This window comes from Microcaecilia unicolor, chromosome 13 (genome assembly GCF_901765095.1).
Source record: "Microcaecilia unicolor chromosome 13, aMicUni1.1, whole genome shotgun sequence".
In the NCBI taxonomy this organism is placed as follows: domain Eukaryota; kingdom Metazoa; phylum Chordata; class Amphibia; order Gymnophiona; family Siphonopidae; genus Microcaecilia; species Microcaecilia unicolor.
This window is the reverse complement of record NC_044043.1, coordinates 10598633-10625916: the sequence shown is the minus strand read 5'-3', so window position 1 is coordinate 10625916 and position 27284 is coordinate 10598633. Positions and strand designations below refer to the sequence as shown.

General features: G+C 50.4%; 1 protein-coding gene across 1 annotated transcript in view; it reads left to right on the top strand.

The window, feature by feature from the left end:
• The window catches only part of CUX1 (cut like homeobox 1), an 804986-nt gene that overhangs the window by 516820 nt on the left and 260882 nt on the right, over positions 1 to 27284 (top strand). Inside the window, 1 exon segment of the mRNA XM_030186246.1 lies at positions 11606 to 11707. Within this exon segment, the coding sequence (XP_030042106.1) occupies positions 11606 to 11707 (102 nt within the window).

Below are 27284 nucleotides of genomic sequence, written 5' to 3'. Positions count from 1 at the left end.
TTTGCTGCTGCATCAGGCCTTCCTTATGCAAAACGCTGCCCCTGCTCCCTCGTCTGGTAAAGAGGTTGAGGCCCCCGGAGGTAAACGCCCTCGGGTTGATTCCCAGGCCTTGGAGGACTTTGTCTCCTCCGATGTAGATGAGGGCAGCGTATCTGAGTTCTCCCAACGGTCCTTTGCGGATTCCTTGGAGGAGACGGATCCCCGCTCGGATGGAGCGGATGACCCCTCTGCAGCGCGGCTCTTTAGCTCAGAGGATTTGCCCAACCTGTTAGTGCAGGCCATGGGCATTTTGAAGATTTCCTCTCCGGAGGACGTCTCTCCCTCAGCCCCTGTTGGCTCTGCCATTATGCTGGGGACGAAGCGCCCGCCTAGAACCTTCCACGTGCATGACGCCATGCACACCTTAATTTCGGCTCAATGGGATGTCCCGGAAGCGAGCCTTAAAGTGGCTAGGGCTATGTCCCGCCTCTATCCTTTGCCTGAAAGTGAACGTGAGGGCCTATCTGTGGCCTACAGTGGATTCTTTAATCACTGCGGTGACTAAGAAAACGGCATTGCCGGTGGAAGGTGGCACGGCCCTAAAGGACGCCCAAGACAGAAGATTGGAGGCGGCCTTAAGGTCGTCCTTTGAGGCAGCTGCTTTAAGTTTGCAGGCCTCAGTTTGCGGCTCCTATGTGGCCAGGGCGTGCCTGACTATGGTGCAGCGGGCTTCCCCCTCGGATCATTCCTTGAGGGCTGATTGGCCGGCCCTGGAATCGGGCTTAGCCTATTTGGCAGACTTGCTGTATGATGTCTTGAGGGCCTCAGCTAAGGGCATGGCTCAGACAATCTCTGCGCGGCGGTGGCTTTGGCTGAAACATTGGTCTGCTGACCACGCCTCTAAATCCCGCCTGGCTAGATTGCCTTTTAAAGGCAAGCTGCTCTTTGGGGTCGAGCTGGACAAAATCGTGACCGATCTCGGCACGTCTAAGGGCAAGAAGTTACCAGAGGTCAGGGCTCGGGCTAGTACTCGCCCCGGTACCTCCAGAGGACTGTTTCAGGAAGCCCGTCGGTACCGCCCGGGCAGGTCGGGCTCTTCTGCCCCCTCTTCCTTCAAGAGGAACTTCTCCCCCAAGCAGCATTCCTTTCGCAGAGACCGCCGTCCCGGAGGTGCTCCCTCCGGTCCTCCCCCAGGGTCTCGGACCCAATGACGGGGCCTTGGTCCACGCCCCAGTGCTGATTGGAGGACGGCTGTCCTCGTTTCTGGGCGAGTGGACCACAATAACTTCAGACGCTTGGGTGCTGGAAGTCATCAGAGACGGCTACAAGCTAGAGTTCTGCCGACCCTTAAGAGACGGGTTTGTACTCTCTCCCTGCAAGTCTCCGGTCAAAGCTGTGGCAGTGCAGCAGACCTTGGACAATCTGATCCGCCTGGGTGCGGTCGTTCCGATGCCAGAAAATCAGCTTGGCAAGGGGCGTTACTCCATTTACTTTGTGGTACCAAAGAAAGGAGGTTCTGTGCGGCCTATCCTCGACCTCAAAGGGGTCAATCGGGCCTTGAAAGTTCGGCACTTTCGCATGGAGACTCTCCGCTCTGTTATAGCGGCAGTGAAGGCAGGGGAGTACCTGGCATCCTTGGACATCAAGGAAGCGTACTTGCATATTCCCATCTGGCCTCCTCATCAACGCTTTCTGCGTTTTGCAGTCCTGGGCCGACACTTCCAGTTCAGAGCCCTCCCGTTCGGGTTGGCTACTGCTCCGCGGACCTTCTCCAAAGTAATGGTGGTCATCGCGGCCTTCCTGAGGAAGGAAGGAGTACGTCCATCCTTATCTGGACGACTGGTTGATCCGAGCCCCCTCTTATGCAGAGTGCGGCAAAGCTGTGAACCGGGTGGTTGCTCTTTTGAGCTCCCTGGGGTGGATCATCAACTGGGAGAAAAGCCAGCTGCGCCCAACTCAGTCCCTGGAGTATCTGGGAGTTCGATTCGACACCCAAGTGGGCAGAGTGTTCCTGCCAGACTATCGGATTGTCAAGCTTCAGGCTCAGGTGGACCAGTTCCTAGTAGCCTCTCCTTTTCGGGCTTGGGACTATGTGCAGCTGTTGGGCTCTATGACAGCCACGATGGAAGTAGTGCCCTGGGCCAGGGCTCATATGAGACCACTACAACACTCTCTGCTGCAGCGCTGGACTCCGATCTCCGAGGATTATGCTGTGCGACTTCCCTTGGACCCAGCAGTGCGCAAGGCGCTGAGCTGGTGGACGCAGACAGACAAGTTGTCTGCAGGAATGCCTCTGGTGACCCCAGAGTGGATTGTCGTCACGACGGACGCCTCTTTGTCGGGCTGGGGAGCCCACTACTTGGGAAGGACAGCGCAGGGGCTCTGGTCTCCTGCAGAGGCAAAGTGGTCTATCAACCTCCTGGAGCTCAGAGCCATTCGGTTGGCGCTTTTGGAGTTCATCCCGGTACTGGCGATGAAGCCTGTACGGATCCTGTCGGACAATGCCACGGCTGTGGCCTATGTCAACCGCCAGGGAGGTACCAAGAGCGCCCCTCTAGCCAAGGAGGCCATGAATCTATGCCAGTGGGCAGAAGCGAACCTGGAACAGCTGTCAGCGGCCCACATTGCCGGAGTCATGAATGTCAAGGCGGACTTTCTCAGTCGCCATACTTTGGAGCCCGGAGAGTGGCAGCTATCTGCTCAGGCGTTCTTGGACATCACGAAGCGCTGGGGCCTGCTGAGCCTAGATCTGATGGCGTCATCGGCCAATTGCCAAGTGCCGCGCTTTTTCAGCAGAGGACGGGACCCTCGATCCCTGGGAGTAGATGCTCTTCTCCAACAGTGGTCGACACAAGAGCTTCTCTATGTGTTCCCGCCCTGGCCCATGTTGGGCAGGGTGCTAGACCGGGTGGCAAAGCATCCGGGCCGGATAATCCTGGTGGGTCCGGATTGGCCCAGACGTCCCTGGTATGCGGACTTGATCAGGCTCTCAGTCGACGATCCTCTGCGGCTGCCAGTGGAGCAGGGCCTGTTACATCAGGGTCCCGTGGTGATGGAGGATCCCTCCCCCTTTGGTCTTACGGCCTGGCTATTGAGCAGCAGCGGCTGAGAAAGAAGGGCTTCTCAGACAAGGTCATCGCCACTATGCTGAGAGCGAGGAAGCGCTCTACTTCTACTGCTTACGCCAGGGTTTGGCGTACCTTTGCAGCGTGGTGTGAAGCAGGCTCACTTTCTCCCTTCACTGCTCCAATTTCTTCAGTGTTGGCGTTCCTGCAAGAAGGTCTGGAGAAAGGCCTGTCGCTCAGTTCCCTTAAAGTCCAGATAGCGGCTCTGGCTTGCTTCAGGGGCCGCCTGAAGGGTGCTTCCCTGGCTTCGCAGCCAGATGTGGTGCGTTTTCTCAAGGGAGTTAATCACCTGCGCCCTCCTCTGCACTCAGTGGTGCCTGCGTGGAATCTCAACCTGGTGCTAAGAGCCTTGCAGAAGCCGCCTTTTGAACCCTTGTCGAGGGCATCTCTGAAAGACCTGACGTTGAAAGCAGTCTTTTTGGTGGCTATCACTTCAGCCAGAAGAGTTTCCGAGCTCCAGGCACTCTCATGTCGAGAGCCTTTTCTGCAGTTCACTGAGGCAGGAGTGACTATTCGCACAGTGCCTTCCTTCCTGCCCAAGATTGTTTCTCGCTTCCATATGAATCAGCAGCTCTGTCTCCCTTCCTTTCGTAGGGAGGACTACCCAGAGGAATACTCTGCTCTCAAATATCTGGATGTGAGACGAGTTATCATCAGATACTTGGAAGTGACCAATGATTTCCGGAAATCGGATCATCTGTTTGTCCTGTTTGCAGGTCCTCGTAAGGGTCTGCAGGCTGCTAAGCCTACAGTGGCAAGATGGGTCAAGGAAGCCATTGCAGCGGCTTATGTGGCCGCGGGGAAGGTGCCGCCTATCCAGCTGAAGGCTCATTCCACTAGAGCTCAGGCGGCCTCGATGGCAGAGGCCGGGTCCGTCTCCTTGGCAGAGATATGCAAGGCGGCAACTTGGGCATCGGCCCATACATTCTCCAAGCATTACCGCTTGACTGTGGCTGCTCGGGCGGAGGCCCGGTTTGGAGCTTCAGTGTTGCGGTCAGGGATTTCAATGTCCCGCCCTGGGTGAGTACTGCTTCGGTACATCCCACCAGTCTATGGATTGATCAGCTTGATGATATGGAAGGTAAAATTATGTATCATACCTGATAATTTTCTTTCCATTAATCATAGCTGATCAATCCATAGCCCCTCCCAGATATCTGTACTGTTTTATTCTGGTTGAATTTTAGGTTCAAGTTTAGTCTTCAGTTACTTCAGGAGGACTTCGTGTTCAAGTTTTTTCACTTGGATTCTTCAAGAGTTGAGACGAGTTTGTGTTACAGTGAGCTGCTGCATTCCTCTCCCCTCCGTTTTACGGGGCTGGATTGAGACTTAAATTCTGCCGGCACTCCCTCCCTTTCTTGCGGCTGTAGGGCAGCTTTGTACCCTTCCCGCTTCGGCGGTGTTAGGGTCAGTCAGCTCCTCCCGCGGTTGCAGGATAAGCCAGATCCCCCCGCATCGGCGGGGTGGTGTCCCTCCCCCGCTCCGCGGGGATGAGCTGGACGGATTCCCCTCCCCCACTTGTGTGGGGATGAGCTGGGTTAATTCCCCTCCCCCGTTTCGGCGGTGGTGAGCTGGGCAGAGTGTCCCTTTGTGGGTGTAATTCTCTAAGTGCTGAGTCCTGCGGATGGAGCTTTGATATCGACATACTGAGGAGTTTCCGGCAGCACATGACCACATATAGGGAGGCAAAAGTTTGCTCTCTATCTCCACCTGCTGGTAGATTGACACAACCCACCAGTCTATGGATTGATCAGCTATGATTAATGGAAAGAAAATTATCAGGTATGATACATAATTTTACCTTCGAAGACAGAGAACGTATAAAACGTTCCATATCTGCATGAAATTGAAAAAAGTCAAAATTACTATGAGGAACATATGATAATACTTTAGTCAACACCTGTCGTTCTGATTCAGTAAGTTGCCTTGTGGAAAGATTATATATTATCTCCTCCACTGATCCTGAGATCGATTTTGGGGGCGGGTGTTTTGCGTTACTCAATAATTCCTCCTCCTTGTTCTTCTGCGGTTTCCTCGAACTCGATCTAAAAAATCCTGTCTAGGATTAAAGTCATCACTTGATCCCGAAGAGAAAGATGAGGAGGGTCCATCGGAATTCACATCCTTTTGCCTCTTAGATTGTTCTTTTTCTTCGTTGGGCTGTATTTACATCCATCTGTATACTCTATTGGTTTTATAGTCTTGTTTATCTCTTATAAATTTTTTGTCTTTTGTTTTTGTAATTGTTATCTAAACTTATCAATATTGTCTTTGATTTCTTGATGTTGCTTGTCAAACGATTCGAGATTCATAGTTGTATGTAAATTCGAACTTTGTATTGTTACTTTTACTTATCTGTTAATTCTCGTTTACTTCTCTCTATAGTGAGAAGCATCAGGTCTAATGAGTGGCGGTTGAAAATTCTGTTCCATTTGTTAATGAATTCCTCGTCTGATTTGAAAATCTGCAGTCCCACGTTCATCCATAGACCACGTGGGATCCACTCATTACTGCAATAGTCAATAAGGGCTGTTCCATTTACTTCCAATTTAAGAATGCCTTTATTAAGGGCTTTCAAATTCTCCCACTGTTGGCACAAAAATGGACTTGATTATTCAGTTCCAAACGACACTCTTGTCAGTAAAGTTGAAGCTTCTTCTGCAGTAACATCCAGATGATCAAAAGCCCCGCGATGTTCCAAACAGCGCTCTAAAATAGCGCTGTAACAGCGTGGGGCTTTACCACACCGATGATCAGAGATAATTGCATGCAAATTTAAGCACACAATTATCTCTGATCATGGGGTAGAAGTACGGGAGAATTGTGCCTGAGCATGCGCTCAGCACAATCCTCCCACACTTGTTTGACAGGTCTGGGCTGTCAAAAGCCCAAACCTGTCAAACACAAGGGCTGGAGGTCCATGGAACCATCAGGTCCCAACTACCCCTGCCCCAAGTAATGGAGGGTGGAGGTCCAACGGACCTCTGGTCCCCCCCCCCCCCCCCCCCAACGATTCCCCCCTTAAGATTCATGGAGAACTGGAGATCCGGTGGATCTCCAGCCCCTCCTAACTCCCCTCAACATGTGCAACCAGTCCCTGGTGGCCCAGTGGGCGACCAACCCCCCCCCCCCCCCCCCCCCCCCGGCAGCAACAGAGGGGCTGAAGGTCCGCTGGTCCCTCCCCCCCCCCCCCCCCCGACGAATCCCCCCTTTAGGTTCAGGGAGCCTCCCAACCCCCCAGCAAAGGGTCCCTGGTGGTCCAGTGATCAATTCCCTTATATGGTGTGTAGCCCCACCCAGCGCATCTCAGGATACACTGAGCAGGGCTGGGCGCCGCCATTTTGTGGCGTCAAAGGAAGAAGAGGGAGGCAGGTTACCTCCCTCCGACGACCCACAAGGTAGGGGGGTAGGGAGGGGGGAGGATTGATCACTGGACCATCATGGACCCTTTGCTGGGGGGTTGGAGGGGCTAGAGACCCACCAAATTTACAACCCTCTCTGAACCTGGGGGGGGGTGGGACCGGGTGGTCCAGTGGACCTCCAGCCTACCTGTCGCTGGGGGGGGGGAGGGGTTCGTTGGCCACTGGGCCACCAGGGACTGGTTGCACATGTTGAGAGGAGTTGGGGGGGGGGGGGCTGGAGACCCACCGGATCTCCAGCCCTCCCTAATCCTGGGGGGGGGGGGGTCGTCGGGGGGACCGGAGGTCCGCCGGACCTCCAACACCCTGTCGCTGGCAGGTTTGCCTTCTTGGGGGTGAATGGGGGCCTGCCAGCATGCAAATGCATGCTGGACAGGGCTTACCACTCCTCCCCAATGGTCTGCAAACCCTAACGCCAGCTTGGAGTGTAGGTTTTGCTGCGGCCAGCGACCCAATCTTTGGCACGCTGGTCGCTGATCATTGGGGATGAATATGTTTAGCCCTGTTTAGCATGCATTTGCATGCTAGTTGCATTCAGAGCCCTCGAGCGCATTGTTTCATGTGCTCAAGGGCTCTGATCATGGGGTGGTAGCAAACGGCGGCGCTACTATGGCGCTAACAGCCTCTAGCGCCGGCGTTTGCTTCTGATCATCCCCCTATAAATCCATAAAAATTAAAGGGTGCCATTTTTTAAGATTATTTCCACGGGGTAGGACTTTCGGTCTCTCAACAAGGTAATAATGTTGACCATGTTTGGGACTAAAATGAATCTAAAGCATTAAGTCCAAGCACACAATATATGAACCATGGAGCTTCGGATTTTACTTATGTATTCTTTTTATGACTAGGCCACTGAGTAAAAAGCTGATGGTTTGACTCCTGAAGAAGCACATCATGAAACGGAGGCACTTTGTTGAACAAACCGGAGAAATGGAGTGCAGCTCTTTTTAGCAAAAGATAAGTGTCTCTTAATCCCTAGTCGTTGAAATAATGTGAAATAACGAAATAATGTGAAAAATGTAAAACAATGAAAAAACTTGCACGCAATTAAAATATAGAAAAATTTGAGGTTTTTCCAGACCGGTGAGGACGTTCGCATGGCATTCTGTTGCTAAATTAATTACAAGAAGCCAAGCATCTGAGGTTTTTTCCTTCCTCTGTATAAGAAAAATTAGATTTTAGGATTATTGGTAAAGACTATTAAGTAAAATAAGTTGAACTTGCTATCTTTTAGATGTTGAGTATCCTCATTAGCAAGACATCAGTCACTAATGTTTTCTATAATGTACCTCTGCAGTCCACAAAACAAAAGGAGCAAGTTCCATATGCCATCCTTTTCTTTTGATGTAAGCACAGGGGAAAAAAAAAATTTTAAAAGCTCCCAGATTTCAACCTAATTCATGTTTAATGTGGGGTATAAATGTCATAAATAAATAGATAGAAACTCTTAATGTTGAACACCTGATTCTCAAAACATGATGTCTGTTTTAATGGCCCTTTACCAGGAGAAAAAAATCTCTGTACAAATATAACAGTACCAGGGTGTCCCTTTTACCAGTCCCTCCAATTGACACACTGATTACAATTTATAACAAATTACTACTCTACCTATGAAAAGTTATTCCGTTATTATACTTCGTTTGTACATCTGTATACTGCACAAGTCAGCTGTTTGAAAATGTAAGTGAGGTTAAATACAAATGCTACCAACAATAAAGAGGGACAAGGTGGATGCAGTAGCTTATAAGTTTGCTTGCTTTGTTTTGAGAGTACGGTGATGATGGCTGGGGGGTGTTGGGGGGGGGGGGACTGAGACTGGCCTAAGTGGTTTCAACATCTACATGTCACTTGGTCTGCCTATTAAACCTCCTTGATTCGTGTCCCCCTGAGAGGCTATGGATTGCCTCCCTTAGGGTTACCTAACCTTCCCAATCCACAGGAAGCCCATCAGCTGGCTGCCTTCTCAGGAGCTAGGCATTTTTTCCCATAGGATTACCTTCCCAGTCCAGAGAAAGTGCATCCACCCCTCCTCTCTCTGCTTGCTCCTGTGCACCTTTCTAGCACAGAGCTGGGTGGAGACTAGAGACAGAGACAGCCTTTTAGAGTAGCCTACTTGGAGGCTGGAGCTTCCTCTCTCCCCTCCCCCAGGGTGAGTGACCTTTCTGTGCTGCTCAGGGAAAAGTGGAGACATAATTTTTAAAGGTAGATTCCTGATGTAAGTGGGGCATCTGCCAGGGACATCTTCCTTCTTTCCATTAATGCCTCTTAACTGCTGACCTATTTTCCCCTCAGCACCTGCCAGCCACAGGACTGCTGCAGCCTTCGGAAAACTCCCTTCCCAATCCATGGGCTCTATTCTGGGTATTCTCCCCCTTTTTAGCTGTAAATCCCTCCTGCAGCTCCTTATGTGTGAATCTGATTCGTGACAGGGGTAATGGAGACACTGAGTCATTGCCAGTCATCCACCAGATTTCCCCAGACATGTCCCCAGACATGTCATCCTTTCAAGAGCACTGTTGGGCATCTGAGCAGTTTTCTGCGTTTTGATTTTCCGTCTGGTTTCCAGGTTAAAATCTGGCAAAGCAATAAATGTGCAGTCGCACACACGTACGCGCCAGTATTATTGAGGTCACGGTCACTTGATCCGCTGGCACGTGTGTGTGGCTGTTCTTGTGGCGTGCAGAAGATCCTTCATCCATCCTTTTGCTGCTGCGTTCCTTGCCTTGGGTTTTGCTGGCAGCCACAGTCTAGGATCCAGGACTCGTCAGATTCATTGGACTCCAAACCTCCTGCTTCTCCGTTGCACTTTCTCATCATTTGCTGGGTCTAGGCGGGTGTCTGGCTCATGGCTGCATGGTTGGCCCCTCGTCCGCCCCCCTCACCCCCAGCGACACACACCACCACAAGGCTGAGCCTGAGAGAGAAGAAGGGAAGCAAACAAGCCTGAGCCTGATGCTGTTGTGTAGCCATCCCTTGTTATCCTGCAGCACTGAAGGTGAGGAATCTTTTGGGGGTGGGGTTTGGGCCCAGGATCTGTCAAAGGAATTTTGTTTGTGCAGCACAGCTTTAAGCATATGTCATGCAAAGGCTTTCACACACATCTCAGAAGACAGCCAAAGTGGAGTGGAGGAATGGCTTAGTGGTTAGGGTGGTGGACTTTGGTCCTGAGGAACTGAGTTCAATTCCCACTTCAGGCACAGGCAGCTCCTTGTGACTCTGGGCAAGTCGCTTAACCCTCCATTGCCCAATGTAAGCCGCATTGAGCCTGCCATGAGTGGGAAAGCGCGGGGTACAAATGTAACAAAAAAAAAAAAAGGATATCTGCTCTTTTGATAAATGCACTTGGGTTCATACTCGGTAAAACTCAAATTCAGAAGGTTTTGAAAAGCAGTTTGTCTCCTATACTGTAAGTCAGTCACTGATATATGTTCATTAACTAAAAGCCGTTTACACATTTGCTTCGATTAAATATTTCTTTAGGAGAGGAAAACTGTAACGGAATTCAAACATGCGTGGGATAAACATAAAGGAATCCTGTTCCGAGGGAATGGATCCTCAGAAGCTTAGCCGAGATTGGGTGGCAGAGCCGGTGGTGGGAGGCAGGGCTGGTGGTTGGGAGGCGGGGATAGTGCTGGGCAGACTTATACGGTCTGTGCCAGAGCCGGTGGTTGGGAGACAGGGATAGTGCTGGGCAGACATATGGTCTGTACCCTGAAAATGACAGATACAAATCAAGGTAAGGTATACACAAAAAGTAGCACATATGAGTTTATCTTGTTGGGCAAACTGGATGGACATGCAGGTCTTTTTCTGCCATCATCTACTAAGTTACTATGTTACTACTTTGTTTAGCAAAGGTAGCAACCATTTTTATTTTCTGTATCCCCTTTTTTTCATCACCATAGATATGGTGACCCAAATTGTACTGAACAGTTTAGTATGAAAGGATGCTTCCATTTCAGCCCTCTGTTGGCTGGAGAACTTGGAGCTCCCCGGCATGTTTATTAGGATGGCTAAGGGATTAGCACAGAATATAAAAAGGAAAATATAAATATTGCTGCATTTTGTTTTCAATACGCTGCAGTATAGCACCCAAAAATGAATGCCCCCTTCCTTTGCCAGGATTCATGTCTTTAGCTTAAAGGTGCAGACATAGCATTGGCATGATCCTTCTCTTTTGTTTACATGCAGTTAGGGCCATCCTGAAACGATGGGTTCCTCTTTCTATTGAGCTTTGCTTCAAAAATATTGTGTGTTGATTAGGTCAGTGTTCCTTAAATACAAGTATAAGATACTAAAAAAAAAAAAAAAAACAGAAAGAGGTACTGGCTTAGGGGCAGTGATGTGCACTGCCATGTAAGGAACCTGGTTTCAGTTCCAAGATCAAGTCTTCCACTTTGAATGTCATTCTGGCCTGGTGATGCTGCAGAGATAATATTCATAGCATATGGTGGAAGGAGACCTGATTACTATGCAATGGTGAAATCTGCTGGCTGGATTTAGGTCTCATGATAGCAGGGTAGAAGAAGGAACCCTCTTGTGTGATCTCCAGCTGAGGGCTGTCACTGCAGTGAGGACTGAGTGAGTTGGGATGGGGAGGGGTATATAAAACAGAGGGAAATGTCTCTATGTAATTACAAATGATAGCATATGTCAACAGATCCACCCTGGTTCCGATAAAGCTGGAACCTTCTAGCCCCCCCCCCCCCCCCCCCCCAACAAAAAAAAAATCAAGAATGGAAAAATAGTTTTGGTGCCCCTAAATGACAAAGTTGGCTAGTTTAGTAGAGAAAATAAAGAGAAACTTCACTCCTGGGGAAGGAAAATATACACTGATAATTACAATATCTATGTAATGTGCCAACCAGCTCTCTTCACGTTGTAAATCTTTATAAAAATTAGGCTTGCTTTTCAGAAGTAGGCTGTAAAAAGTAAAAATACCAGTTACCTGTGGATTACTTGGACTTTAATTCTCTTAGGCAATTTATTTTGCATATATATTTGCAGTATCTGTTAATACAAAACATGTCAGCTATAATTTTTTATTTTTGTTGATCACTGTTAGCTTCATTTTCTCTGCAGGTAACATTACCACAAGGATCCGAACTCCAGAGACTGGCTCTGATGAAGCCATCAGATCAATTCTAGAGCAAGCCAAAAGGGAGCTGCAAGTGCAGAAAACTGGTGAGCTCCAAATATTTTCCACTGTTGTGTTACACTTAGATGACATTTGCTTTTTCATAAACGATATACAGTGCAATCCAAGTACAAGGGTCTGGGACCAAAGAAATGCATGCAGTTAACCAGAGTGTGCACGTAACCGTTGTGAGCCAAAGAAGCTTGACATCTGATAAACATATGTACAGTACTGTTTATTCTCCGAGGACAAGCAGGCTGCTTGTTCTCACTGATGGGTGACGTCCACGGCAGCTCCTCCAATCGGAAACTTCACTAGCAAAGGCCTTTGCTAGTCCTCGCGCGCTCATACGCACCGCGCATGCGCGGCCGTCTTCCCGCCCGAACCGGATCGTGTTCGTCAGTCTTCTTTTGTCCGCGCTCAGTACGGTCGTGTTTTCGCCGTGTCGGGCCCCGCAAAGTCGACCTCGCGCGTTCGTCGTGTGTTTTCAGAGCGAAAAAAATTATAATCCTTTCTGTGTGGGAAAAGACTCTTGGTCTTTTCTTCCCCCGCTATTTTCAGCTTTCGCCCCGGTAAGTTTTCTTTCGTCGTCGGGGTAGGCCGCTTTTAGGCCTCGGGTCGAAGTTTTCTTCCCCTTGTTTTTTCGGTGCCTTTTCCGCCATTTCGACTTTTGATCTCGCCGGCGTGATTTTTCCGCCCATGACATCGAAGTCTACCAGCGGCTTCAAGAAGTGCACCCAGTTCGCCCGGGTCATCTCACTCACTGACAGGCACGCGTCGTGTCTTCAGTGCTTGGGGGCTGGGCACCGCCCGCAGGCCTGTAGTCTGTGTTCCCTTTTGCAAAAGCGGACTCAGGTAGCGAGATTGGCCCAGTGGAACGTTTTGTTCTCGGGCTCTTCGTCGGCATCGGCACCGGGGGTATCGTGTGCATCGACGTCTTCAGCGTCCAGAGCTTCATCCTCGGCCGCCAGTGCATCGAGGCATCGGCCCTCTGCATCGGCGCTGAGACATCGGATAGCTGCATCGACGTCGGTGGTACCGGGACCTCGTCTGCTGATGTCGTCGGATGGTGGTGCTTCGTCTGGAGTGCAGGTGAGGGCTGTCCATTCCCCTGCTGGTGGCGGTGAGCCTTCGGGTGGGTCTCCCCCTACCCTGAGGGCTCCTGCGGTACAGCCCCCCCCCCCCCCCCCCCCCCGAGACCGACCTCCTTCGGCCTCGGCCCCGAGGAAGCGACGACTGGATTCTACGTCCTCCTTGTCGGTGCCGGGAAGCTCCGGTGACATGCTTCATTCCAAGAAATCGAAGAAGCATTGTCATCGGTCTCCTTCCCGGGTCGGCACCGAGAGCTCTGGGTCGCCGAGGGAGTCGGCACCCGCAAGGCATCGGCACCGAGAGGACCGCTCACCCTCTGTGCAGGAGGTGTCGATGCGCTCCACTCTGGACAGCCCGGAACAGCCTCCACGCCCGGAACAGGTTCTGACGTCGACGCCTGCATCGACCTCCATGCCTTTCTCTGCAGCCACTCTGAACGAGAGCCTCCGGGCCGTTCTCCCAGAGATTCTGGGAGAGCTGTTGCGCCCTACCCCTCCGGTACCGGCGGTGCTTGCGCCACCGGTACCGTCGAGCGTGGCGCCGGCTGGCCCATCGCTCGAGGTGAGGTCTCCGGCGTCGGTGCCGCGTGCGGTACCGGCTGCCGTCGCCTCCCAGGAAGGCTCCCCGACTACGTCAGCAGAGGGAGCTTCGCCGATGCGGGCGAGGGAGTCCACCTCTCGACGCCCCCATCGTGGACGTGGCTCCACAGAGTCGAGTCGGGCACGGTTGCAGACACAGGTCCGTGAACTTGTGTCTGACACCGAGGGTGAGGCCTCGTGGGAAGAGAAAGAAGACCCCAGATATTTCTCTGACGAGGAGTCTGAGGGTCTTCCTTCCGATCCCACTCCCTCTCCTGAGAGACAGCTTTCTCCTCCCGAGAGTCTGTCTTTTGCTTCCTTTGTCCGGGAGATGTCTACGGCCATCCCCTTCCCGGTGGTTGTGGAGGACGAGCCCAGGGCTGAAATGTTTGAGCTCCTGGACTATCCTTCTCCACCTAAGGAAGCGTCCACTGTACCCATGCACCATGTCCTAAAAAAGACATTGCTGGCGAACTGGACCAAGCCTTTAACTAATCCCCACATCCCGAAGAAGATCGAGTCCCAGTACCGGATCCATGGGGACCCAGATCTGATGCGCACTCAGTTGCCTCATGATTCTGGAGTTGTGGATCTGGCCCTAAAGAAGGCTAAGAGTTCTAGGGAGCATGCTTCGGCGCCCCCGGGCAAGGACTCTAGAACCTTAGACTCCTTTGGGAGGAAGGCCTACCATTCCTCTATGCTCGTGGACAAAATTCAGTCCTACCAGCTCTACACGAGCATACACATGCGGAACAATGTGCGGCAGTTGGCGGGCTTGGTTGATGCGCTCCCCCCTGAGCAAGCCAAGCCTTTTCAGGAGGTGGTCAGGCAGCTGAAGGCGTGCAGAAAATTCCTGGCCAGAGGGGTGTATGACACCTTTGATGTTGCGTCCAGGGCCGCTGCTCAAGGTGTGGTGATGCGCAGGCTCTCATGGCTGCGCGCCTCCGACCTGGAGAATAGAATCCAGCAGCGGATTGCGGACTCGCCTTGCCGTGCGGACAACATTTTTGGAGAGAAAGTCGAACAGGTGGTAGAGCAGCTCCACCAGCGGGACACCGCATTCGACAAGTTCTCCCGCCGGCAGCCTTCAGCCTCTACCCTCTGGTTGACGGGCAGACGCCAGAGGGTGGTCATGAATGGAGTTCGCTCGGAGGAGGGAAAGGTGAGTAGTGGAGTGCCTCAGGGATCGGTGCTGGGGCCCATTCTGTTCAATATATTTGTGAGTGACATTGCAGAAGAGTTACAAGGTAAAGTTTGCCTTTTTGCGGATGACACCAAGATTTGCAACAGAGTGGACACCCCGGAGGGAGTGGAAAGCATGAAAAAAGATCTGAAGAAGCTGGAAGAATGGTCTAACGTTTGGCAATTAAAATTCAATGCGAAGAAATGCAAAGTGATGCACTTAGGGAGTAGAAATCCAAGGGAGGCGTATGTGTTAGGTGGGGAGAGCCTGATAGGCACGGACGGGGAGAGGGATCTTGGGGTGATAGTATCTGAGGACCTGAAGGCAATGAAACAGTGCGACAAGGCGGTGGCCGTAGCGAGAAGGTTGCTAGGCTGTATAGAGAGAGGTGTGACCAGCAGAAAAAAGGAGGTTTTAATGCCCCTGTATAAGACGTTGGTGAGGCCCCACCTGGAGTATTGTGTTCAGTTTTGGAGGCCATACCTTGCGAAGGATGTTAAAAAAATGGAAGCGGTACAAAGAAAAGCTACGAGGATGGTATGGGAGTTGCGTTCCAAGACGTATGAAGAGAGACTTGCTGACCTGAACATGTATACTCTGGAGGAAAGGAGGAACAGGGGTGATATGATACAGACGTTCAAATATTTGAAAGGTATTAATCCGCAAACGAATCTTTTCCGGAGATGGGAAGGCGGTAGAACGAGAGGACATGAAATGAGATTGAAGGGGGGCAGACTCAGGAAAGATGTCAGGAAGTATTTCTTCACGGAGAGGGTGGTGAACGCTTGGAATGCCCTCCCGCGGGAGGTGGTGGAGATGAAAACGGTAACGGAATTCAAGCATGCGTGGGACAGGCATAAAGGAATCCTGTGCAGAAGGAATGGATCCACAGAAGCTTAGCTGAAATTGGGTGGCAGGGGGAAGAGGGGTTGGTGGTTGAGAGGCTAGGATGGGGGAGGGCAGATTTTATACAGGGTCTGTGCCGGAGCCGGTGATGGGAGGCGGGACTGGTGGTTGGGAGGCGGGAAATACTGCTGCACAGATTTATACGGTCTGTGCCTGAAAAAGACAGGTACAAATCAAGGTAAGGTATACACATATGAGTTTATCGTGGGCAGACTAGATGGACCGTGCAGGTCTTTTTCTGCCGTCATCTACTATGTTACTATGTTACCTCTACAGGTAGAAGATTTTTGGGGGGAAGGAAGACTGTTCCCTACTCTTCTGGCAAGCGTAGGTACAATCCTCCTTCTCGACAGCCTGCGGCCCAGGCTAAGCCCCAGCGCGCTCGCTCTCGTCAGCAGCGTGCGCCTCAGCAAGGCCCCTCAGCTCCCCAGCAAAAGCAAGGGACGAGCTTTTGACTGGCTCCAGCAGAGCATAGCCGACATCCAAGTGTCGGTGCCGGGCGACCTGCCAGTCGGAGGGAGGTTGAAAGCTTTTCACCAAAGGTGGCCTCTCATAACCTCCGATCAGTGGGTTCTCCAAATAGTCCGGCAAGGATACACCCTCAATTTGGCCTCAAAACCTCCAAATTGTCCACCGGGAGCTCAGTCTTACAGCTTCCAGCACAAGCAGGTACTTGCAGAGGAACTCTCCGCCCTTCTCAGCGCCAATGCGGTCGAGACCGTGCCATCCGGGCAAGAAGGGCTGGGATTCTATTCCAGGTACTTCCTTGTGGAAAAGAAAACAGGGGGGATGCGTCCCATCCTAGACCTAAGGGCCCTGAACAAATATCTGGTCAAAGAAAAGTTCAGGATGCTTTCCCTGGGCACCCTCCTTCCCATGATTCAGGAAAACGATTGGCTATGCTCTCTGGACTTGAAGGATGCCTACACACACATCCCGATACTGCCAGCTCACAGACAGTATCTGCGATTTCAGCTGGGCACACGTCACTTCCAGTACTGTGTGCTACCCTTTGGGCTCGCCTCTGCGCCCAGGGTGTTCACAAAGTGCTTGGCTGTAGTAGCAGCGGCACTTCGCAGGCTGGGGGTGCACGTGTTCCCATATCTCAACGATTGGCTGGTGAAGAACACATCCGAGGCAGGAGCCCTGCAGTCCATGCAGATGACTATTCGCCTCCTGGAGCTACTGGGGTTTGTGATAAATTATCCAAAGTCCCATCTTCTCCCAGTGCAGAGACTCGAATTCATAGGAGCTCTGCGGGATTCTCGGACGGCTCGCGCCTATCTCCCAGAGACGAGAGCCAACAACTTGTTGTCCCTCGTCTCGCGGGTGCGAGCGTCCCAGCAGATCACAGCTCGGCAGATGTTGAGATTGCTAGGCCACATGGCCTCCACAGTCCATGTGACTCCCATGGCCCGCCTTCACATGAGATCTGCTCAATGGACCCTAGCTTCCCAGTGGTTCCAGGCTGCTGGGGATCTAGAAGACGTACTCCACCTGCCCACGAGTTTTCTCGAATCCCTGTATTGGTGGACGATTTGGCCCAATCTGACTCTGGGACGTCCCTTCCAAATTCCTCATCCTCAAAATGTGCTGACCACGGATGCGTCTCTCCTGGGGTGGGGAGCTCATGTCGATGGGCTTCACACCCAAGGAAGCTGGTCCCTCTAGGAACGCGATCTGCAGATCAACCTTCTGGAGTTGTGAGCGATCTGGAACGCTCTGAAGGCTTTCAGAGATCGGCTGTCCCACCAAATTATCCAAATTCAGACAGACAACCAGGTTGCCATGTACTACGTCAACAAGCAGGGGGGCACCGGATCTCGCCCCCTGTGTCAGGAAGCCGTCAGCATGTGGCTCTGGGCTCGCCGGCACGGCATGGTGCTCCAAGCCACATATCTGGCAGGCATAAACAACAGTCTGGCCGACAGGTTGAGCAGGATTATGCAACCTCATGAGTGGTCGCTCAATTCCCGTGTAGTGCGACAGATCTTCCAGGTGTGGGGCACCCCCTTGGTAGACCTCTTCGCATCTCGAGCCAACCACAAAGTCCCTCAGTTCTGTTCCAGGCTTCAGGCCCACGGCAGACTGGCATCGGATGCCTTCCTCCTGGACTGGGGGGAGGGTCTGCTGTATGCTTATCCTCCCATACCTCTGGTGGGGAAGACTTTGTTGAAACTCAAGCAAGACCGAGGCACCATGATTCTGATTGCTCCTTTTTGGCCGCGTCAGATCTGGTTCCCTCTCCTTCTGGAGTTGTTCTCCGAAGAACCGTGGAGATTGCAGTGTTTTCCGACCCTCATCACACAGGACGAAGGGGCGCTTCTGCATCCCAACCTCCGGTCCCTGGCTCTCACGGCCTGGATGTTGAGAGCGTAGACTTTGCCTCTTTGGGTCTGTCAGAGGGTGTCTCCCGCATCTTGCTTGCTTCCAAGAAAGATTCCACTAAGAGGAGCTACTTCTTTCTGTGGAGGAGGTTTGCCGTCTGGTGTGACAGCAAGGCCCTAGATCCTCGCTCTTGTCCTACACAGACCCTGCTTGAATACCTTCTGCACTTGTCTGAGTCTGGTCTCAAGACCAACTCTGTAAGGGTTCACCTTAGTGCAATCAGTGCATACCATTACCGTGTGGAAGGTAAGCCGATCTCAGGACAGCCTTTAGTTGTTCGCTTCATGAGAGGTTTGCTTTTGTCAAAGCCCCCTGTCAAGCCTCCTACAGTGTCATGGGATCTCAATGTCGTTCTCACCCAGCTGATGAAACCTCCTTTTGAGCCACTGAATTCCTGCCATCTGAAGTACTTGACCTGGAAGGTCATTTTCTTGGTGGCAGTTACTTCAGCTCGTAGAGTCAGTGAGCTCCAGGCCCTGGTAGCCCAGGCCCCTTACACCAAATTTCATCATAACAGAGTAGTCCTCCGCACTCACCCTAAGTTTCTGCCAAAGGTTGTGTCGGAGTTCCATCTGAACCAGTCAAATGTCTTGCCAACATTCTTTCCCCGTCCTCATTCCTGCCCTGCTGAACGTCAGCTGCACACATTGGACTGCAAGAGAGCATTGGCCTTCTATTTGGAGCGGACACAGCCCAACAGACAGTCCGCCCAATTGTTTGTTTCTTTTGATCCCAATAGGAGGGGAGTGGCTGTGGGGAAACGCACCATATCCAATTGGCTAGCAGATTGCATTTCCTTCACTTACGCCCAGGCGGGGCTGGCTCTTGAGGGTCATGTCACGGCTCATAATGTTAGAGCCATGGCTGCGTCGGTAGCCCACTTGAAGTCAGCCTCTATTGAAGACATTTGCAAAGCTGCGACGTGGTCATCTGTCCACACATTCACATCTCATTACTGCCTGCAGCAGGATACCCCACGCGACAGTCAGTTCGGGCAGTCAGTTCTTCAGAACCTGTTTGGGCTTTAGGATCCAACTCCACCCCCCGAGGGCCCTGTTTGTTCTGTTCCAGGCTGCACTCTCAGTTAGTTGGTAAATTTTTTAGGTCAATCTCAGTTATGTCCTCGCCGTTGCGAGGCCCAATTGACCATGGTTGTTGTTTTGAGTGAGCCTGGGGGCTAGGGATACCCCATCAGTGAGAACAAGCAGCCTGCTTGTCCTCGGAGAAAGCGAATGCTACATACCTGTAGAAGGTATTCTCCGAGGACAGCAGGCTGATTGTTCTCACAAACCCGCCCACCTCCCCTTTGGAGTTGTGTCTTCCCTTGCTTTGTTTTGCTACATATGGGACTGACGAACACGAGCCGGTTCGGGCGGGAAGACGGCCGCGCATGCGCGGTGCGCATGAGCGCGCGAGGACTAGCAAAGGCCTTTGCTAGTGAAGTTTCCGATTGGAGGGGCTGCCGTGGACGTCACCCATCAGTGAGAACAATCAGCCTGCTGTCCTTGGAGAATACCTTCTACAGGTATGTAGCATTCGCTTTATATGTACAGTATACAGTCTCAGTTAACTGACATTAGGCTGGCTTGAAGTAATCAGTTATAGTCCTCTGTACACTCTTGGGTCTGTGAGTTCCATAGACTACGTCTGCCAGACGGTAAAAACTGTCATAGCACTGACATCCAGTGGCCTCCAGATAGGCCCGCACGGTGTTGAGACTCTCCAGCGCTCTTGCAAAAGTGACAGGAGGAGGTTGTTGAATTTCATCTGTGCCTCGCTGCTCATTTCTTCATCTGTTCCATCATCAGCCGTTGTTGCCTGCATGTAAGAGCATATCTCAACATCAGTGGTGTCTTCAGCTGTTTGTAGATCGTAATCAACAGCTACGTAGCGATGGAACTCCTCTTTAGTGAAACCAGCTGGGATGTCAATAACCTCGTCATCTAATGCGTTTGCAACAGCTGCACCTGTTTCATCCCTCTCCACATCCTTAACAAATCTTGCCCCCTTGTAGCAGTTCACAATGGTTGCCTGTGTAGCATGATTCCCAGCTCCTTTCTGCATATGTAGAGAATCCGTGATAGATTACGAGCCAGTTCAACAGCACATTTATCCTTCCCAGTCTGGTCATCCATAACGCTCATCAGATGAAGTAGCCCGATAATGTTGTTTGAAATTTGCTATTATGCCCTGATCCAGAGGTTGGGTCAGAGAGGTAGTGTTTGGTGGCAGGAAGACCACCTTGATGTTAGACAGTCTGATGACATCCCTGTGTGCAGCACAGTTATCACAAAGCAGCAAAATCTGATGCTTTTGTGCCCGCATTCTAGTGTCTAACTTCTTTAGCCACTGCTTCCCAAATTTCCCCAGTCATCCACGAATTTGTGTTAGCCTCGTATGACACAGGAAGTCGCTTAACTTTCTTGAAGCAACGGGGCTGTTTGCTCTTTCCAATGACGAGGGGTTCCAACTTCTCATTCCCATCCATATTGCAGCAAAGGAGGATTGTCAGTCGGTCCTTCGATGTTTTACCTCCAGTAGTTTCGGCATGTTTGAATGCAAGTGTTCCATCAGGAATCGCTCGCCAGTAGAGACCATTTTCGTCAGCATTGAAAATGTCACGAGGCGCAAACTCGTTCAAGATGGTAGGAAGAACTGAAACAACCCAATTTTCAGCACCAATGTCATCAGCATCTTGTTTCTCACCATGCTGTTCCTTGAATTTTATGTTGTTCCTCTCCTTCCATCTTTCCAACCATCCAACAGTGGCTTTGAATTCAGTCAGTCCAAGACTTTCTGCTACCTGGTTAGCTTTCTCCATAAGCAGTGGACCACTGACAAGAAACTGTCTGCTCCTGACTCGAGAAAACCACCAAAGAAGAGCATCTTCTACCTCCTCAGCTTTTCCCGCACGTTTTTGTTTACGTTGTGGATTTGTATTGTTTTGCCAGTCTTCCAGAATCTGGTCTTTCTGCTTCAAGACACGTGAAATTTGACTGGGAGTGACACCATATTCTTTAGCAATAGATGCTTGACTTTGTTTGTTTTCAAATTTTTTAAGAACTTCTATTGTTCAGCCAGTGTTAGTCTTAACACGACGACCCCGGTGCATGCTCCAACAACATTGTTTCCCCTTATCTGCCTGGAGCAGTTAAAGAGGCGGTAAATTTGATATCTCGGTTGTCACGCGCCACTCGGCTTCCATATTCCATGCACGCACTTATGCAGAGTCTTTCCTGCAGAGGAGCAGTCTTGAACCATGCATATAAGCGAATCTTGCACTTCCTTGTCATCAAGCAGATGAAGCCATTACGTATGGGTTGTGTCCATCAACCAGCAGGGGGAGATAGAGAGCACTCAACTTTTCACAGTGCCTCATGGCCATCCAGCTCCACTGCCTCTCCAATATTCTCTATCTCCCCAAGCAGGGTGGCTGCAGCTTCTTCAAGCTCCATCAAAAATCTGCCTGGGGGTGGCTCCTGGCTTGCCAGTTGTTAGCCGGGGTGTTAGAGGCTATAGCAGCTTCACTTTGAAGGCACATAGGTTAGCCCTTTCCCTGCCTTACCCATGCCCCTGTGGATGTGGGCATATTAGCTTGCTTTTCCCTGTCCTTTCCCACTCAGTGGATGCAGGCACATCGGTTCGCCTTTCCCTGCCTTTCCCACTCATCTGAGCCTCCGGAGTTCTTATTACCTCTGCTTTCCTCACAGCGTGTAAAAAAAAAAAAAAAAAAATGGATCAGAGGTTTTCCTTTGATTCCTCTATGGGACCGGAGCTGTGATACTCGTTCCAGTGAGGTAAGAATGTTTTCTAACTCCTCCGGGGTGGGCCCGCGATCGGGGCGTTTTTGGCGCGAAACCGCCATTTTGAATTTTCCCGCCGTTTTCGGCGATTGCTACAGAGAATGTAAGCGCTGTTCCCGGTGTGGCAACTGCAAATCAGCAGCGGGGCTCTGTAAATCGTGCTGTACAGGTGTAAGAGCCGGCCCGAGCATGGCGAGCGATGATTCTTCCCGCTCAGAGCTGGCAGCAGACGTCATTTTGAATTCTCCAAATGGCGCGGCCTCCGTAGAGACGGAGAGCCCTGAGCCGGTGTGGGGGACCTCGAATTGAGGCTATTCAGGGAGCGGCTAGCCCCGGACGAGATCTGGGTGCCCAGGGCTAGTTTTTCTCCCCTGATTTTGTGGTGGTATTGCGTAAAGCATACATGCTGAAAAGAGCTCTCCCTCAAGGGTCGTCTGAGGCCCCTTCTATTGTCCCCCCTGGTGGATTCTGGCCTGGGACTGCCCGCTGAGGCTATTTTCCCTGATAATTGGCATAAAGAAAAGCGTAGAAGGGCTAATTCCCCTTCAGATTGTGGTGCACCTCCCCCCCCCCCCCCCCCCCCCCCCCCCCCCGTGGTCGGGCTGTGAGGATTCGGAGAGTTCTGGCAGGTCTTCGTGGTCTGAGGAGCCAGAGTCAGGTGCAGAATTACCACAGGATCTGGATGATCCCTCCGCGGTGAGGATTTTCCACCGTGATGAGCTGCCAGCGCTTATTTCAGATGCCCTACAGGTCCTTTCTATTGAAGAGCCTGACAGTGGCACGGCCTCCTCTGTGAATCCTAGGATGGCTAGTACCAAAAAGCCTGCTTGAGCCTTTCCTTTGCATGACTCCATCCAAGAGCTTATTTCCGCTCAGTGGGCTGACCCCGAGGGACCTTTGAAAGTTTCCAGGGCTATGGGGCAATTATACCCTCTGCGTGAGGAGCATTTGGCTCGCTTTGCAATGCCTAAAGTAGATGCCCTAGTCACTGCGGTGACAAAGAGAACTACCCTCCCTGTGGAAGGAGGAGTTGCCCTGAAGGATATACAAGACCGTAGGCTGGAAGCAGCACTTAAACGGTTCTTTGAAATTGCAGATCTTACTGTTCGGGCGTCTGCATGCAGTTGTTATGCTGCTAGAGCCTGCCTGGCATGGTTGCAACAGGCAGTGGAACAGCCCAGAGATGGAGCGGAGCCCTTCTCGGATGTGGCTCCGCGGCTGGAGTCGGCCTTGTCCTTTTTGGCTGATGCCCTTTATGATATTGTCAGAGCTTCGACTAAACAAGTGGCAGTAGCAGTGGCGGCTCGCCGTCTTATTTGGCTACGACATTGGGCAGCGGACATGGCCTCTAAGCAAAGGTTGGTGAAGTTGCCCTTTCAAGGCCTTCTCCTATTTGGTGAGGAGTTGGAAAAAAAAATTGTTAAAGGCCTGGGAGATCCTAAACCCCAGCACTTGCCCGAAGATAGGCCGAGGCCTTCTTCCAAGGGCCAGGCGGTCCACTCCTCTTATAGACCTCGCTTCCGTGAAGCTAGAAGGTGCTGCCCGGGGTGTTCTGCTGGGTTCACTTTTCGTGCCTGTTTTTCAGCCGAGGAACTCCTTTCGCTCGGACAAGCATTCCGCAGCCACCGGCTCTAGGCCTGGAGTTCAGGGGCGACCCTCTCAATGATGGTGCGCCGGCCCCCTCCTCGCTTCCTGTCATCGGAGGACGTCTTTGCCGAGGAGTGGGCCAATATTTTCTCAGATCAGTGGGTTCTGGACCTGATCAGAGATGGCTACAGAATAGAATTCAACGCCCCAGTAAGAGACGTGTTTGTGGAGTCCCGATGCGGTTCTGCCGCCAAACGGGCGGCGGTAGAGGAGACTTTGCAAGGTCTGATTCAGTTAGGGGCCGTGTCCCCGGTACCTCCCGCCGAACACAGCTACGGCTGATACTCCATCTACTTTGTGGTGCCGCGAAAAAGTGGGTCTTTTCGCCCTATTCTGGACTTAAAAGAATTAAACAAGTCCCTGAGAGAGCGGCATTTCCACATGGAAACCCTGCACTCCGTCATTGCTGTGGTACAGCCAGGAGAGTTTCTCACGTCTTTAGACCTGAAAGAAGCTTACTTGCAGTGTAGCAACATGGGCTTCTAAGCTCTCTTTTGCCCGACATTACAGGCTGGATGTGGCTGCTAGGAGGGATGCGCGTTTTGGAGCACAAGTGCTAGTGCGTGGTGTGACCTGTTCCCACCCTATATAGGGATTGCTTTGTTACATCCCATACGTAATGGCTTCATCTGCTTGATGACAAGGAAGGGAAAATTAGGTTCTTACCTTGGTAATTTTCTTTCCTTTAGTCATAGCAGATGAAGCCATGAGCCCTACCTGTATGATGGTCTGTATGCTGTGAATCTGTTTCAGGTTCTGTTCTAATTTCCTGAAGTTCCTTCCTTGGGAGAAAGTTGGAAAACAGTTTTCAGGATTCATATTCACTTATAGGAGGATGAGTCCATTCCCTCCAGTTTGTTTTGGAGGATGAGTGTTTCCCCTCCAGTTATACAATAAGGAGGACGAGTTTATTCTCTCCAGGAGGATGTGTTCATTCCCTCCTTTTGAGTTCATGCCCTTGTTAAGGGGCCATCGTTCGCTGTGAGGAAAGTTCATGTTATTCCCATTGCGGTTTGCCATACTGCTTTGGAAGCTTCAAATACTGAAGAGGTAGTGGAGCTGGCTGGCCATGTGAGGCACTGTGAAAAGTTGAGTGCTCTCTATCTCCCCCTGCTGGTTGATGGACACAACCCATACGTAATGGCTTCATCTGCTATGACTAAAGGAAAGAAAATTACCAAGGTAAGAACCTAATTTTCCCTTATGAGTGGTGCGGTAAAACTAAGTTTGTCCCCATAGAAATTGATGGTGCCAAAAACGGGACCGAAGTACAGCATGTAGTTAAACAGAGCATGCTCTTATCCGACGTGCACTTAAATGGAGTGCACTGTACTTCTAAAAATTTGTAATCTTGGAAAAAGACCACAGAATAAAAAAAAAAAAAAAAAAGACACAAGCAAAACCCCAGGTTCAGTAATAAGGGTCAACCTCAGAATATGGTCATTTAGCAAATGACAAAACTCAACCTTACACAGTGAGAATACTTTTATCATGAAAGTGAGTCTCGTAGAGTACTGATCACAGTATAGACTGCTGAGATGTGCCACTGTGGCACTATATGAGATATTTCATTGTGAGGGTAAAACACATGGAAAGTAATTTTCTAACAGGTTACTTAGGTTGTTAAGAAGACACCTATTTCTTTTCTTTTTATAAAAAACACAGGCACCTGTGTGCCCTTACAAAATATTAGGGTAAACCAGCAGTAATTGTAGTTAAATTGTGCCTGTTTTGGAACAGGTATAAATATCTACTATAATAAAACTCACCCTCAACGTTCTGAGGACACTGACGTCAGTGAAGCCAAGCCCTGAGTTCCTTCAAAAAGGTTCGAAGGTTCGTGGTGGTGAAGCCACCAAAATCGCTCCGGGCCCCGCCCTCGAGGGTGGAGCAATGGCAGAACAATGAAGGGGTTGGCAGGGAGGGAGGCGGGGGGGTGGGAAATCGCTCCGGGCCCTGCCCTCGCGTCAAACGTCATGATGTTGGAGGCGGAGCAATGGAAGAATAACGAAGGGGTTGGCCAGGGAGGGAGGGGTGTTGGCGACGAAAACCTTGCTAGCGCCCGTTTCATTAGCTCTGAAACGGGCCTCTTTTACTAGTGAATTACATAAACAGGTATTTTTTTAAGTACATGTATAAAAATCGCAACCCTAACTGTAATCTGCCCAAACTCTGCCCCATAATTGTCTATACATGGATTGTGTAAAAGCACATGCCTTCTTGTCACTACATTCATTTTTACATGCATAACACCTGAGATATTTTTATAAAAGCCCTTTTACTTTCTTGTGAAAAAATTTTATGAAGTTAACCACCATGTTGTACTGACTTTGTGTTCAGTCCTGAGGACTGTATGCGAGTGTAAGTCACAATTTTCATTGCCTTTATCTTTTCATTTCAGAGATAGAAATAAGAAACTGAGGCTTAAGAAAAATTACTCCCTTAATCTCCTGTGTAAAATTCTAGCTTAGTCAGAATAGGCCCCTACTGAGATTGTAGCATTGTGACCTTTTATTTACAACTCTCCTGAGTTTATTCTCAGTTTTTAAAACCTCGCCCCATCTCAGCTTCTATCTAGTTCAAACACAGCAACTACAGTCCTTTTACCCCATCCTTTTTGGACTGTGAACAGTATTAGTTCTCACTCCAATCCCTAGGACATACCAGCCAGTCAGGTTTTCAGGATATTCACAATGAATATGCATTGAATAAATTTGCATACACTGCCTCCATTGTATACAGATGTAGCTCATGCATATTCATTGTGGATATTCTGAAATCCTGACTGGATGGTGTCCCTTATGGCCTATGGTCCCCAGAAGTCAGCTTTGGCTGTCCTCTGGGTCTGGGTTTCTTGCTGTGGTCCTTGGTCCACTTCTTAGGGGCAGTGGGTTTCATAGCACAATAATACTACACACAGGTGTGACTTGGAAAAAGGTGTTTTATATAGAAATAGGCTTAATGGCTTTACAGCACTTAAGGCAGGAAGGCATTACAGCGCTGCTTCTGTGTGTCTGAGTGTGCCTTTGTCTCTAATTCTGTGTGTCAGTCAGTGAATGAGAGTCTGACCTTCTGTTGGTGCTGAAGGAAGGGAGATGTGTGTATAGAATGGCTTTCTCAGAAAAAAGGTCTGTAGGTATTGCGGGGGGGGGGGGGGGGGGGGGGGTGTGTATGTGTGCTTTAGTCCTGGGTGTGAATGTGTCCTTTTATATCCCTAAACTCCCTTTTTCCAGTATATTCCTGTGTAATAATTTAGTTTGTTTGAGCTGATGTCTCCTGATACGCAAGAGGTATGGATTCCTTTGAAGTTCCACTAGTTCAGTGATGGCGAACCTTTCAGAGACCGAGTGCCCAAACAGCAACCCAAAATCTAATTATTTATCGCAAAGTGCCAACAGGGCAATTTAACCTGAATAACAGAACTTTTAAAGCATTTGGCATGCTTTTGAATAATTAATGTGATTTTTGCTGTTGCAAATTAAATTATCCCAGGTTCCAATCTAATTCATGTTTAATGTGGGATAAAATGCCATAAATAAGTAAATAAATATAAACTTTTAATGTTGAGCTCCTGATTCTCAAAATGGACACATTCAAAACACTATAATGAAAATGATTTTTTTCTACCTTTGTTGTCTGGTGACTTTGTTTTTCTGATTATGCTGGCCCAGTATCCAATTCTGCTGCTATCTGTCCTCTTAACTCCGTTTCCAAGGCTTCCTTTCCATTTATTTCTTTACTTTCAGCCTTTCTTCTTCATGTCTTGCCCTACATCCGTAAGTAAAAACCTGGGTCCTCCACAGACTTGACTGTCCAGTGGATCCAGCTTCTGCCTATATTCTTCATCCATGTGCAGTTTTTCTCCTCTCTTCCTTTTCCCTCATTTCATCTCCTTCCTCACTCTTCCCTCCATCCACCCATGTCCAGCAACCCTCCTCTGCCCCCCCTGCCCTCCACCCGTCCAGCAACCCTCCTCTCCCCCCTGCCCTCCCCTCAATCCACCCATGTCCAGCAACCCTCCTCTCCC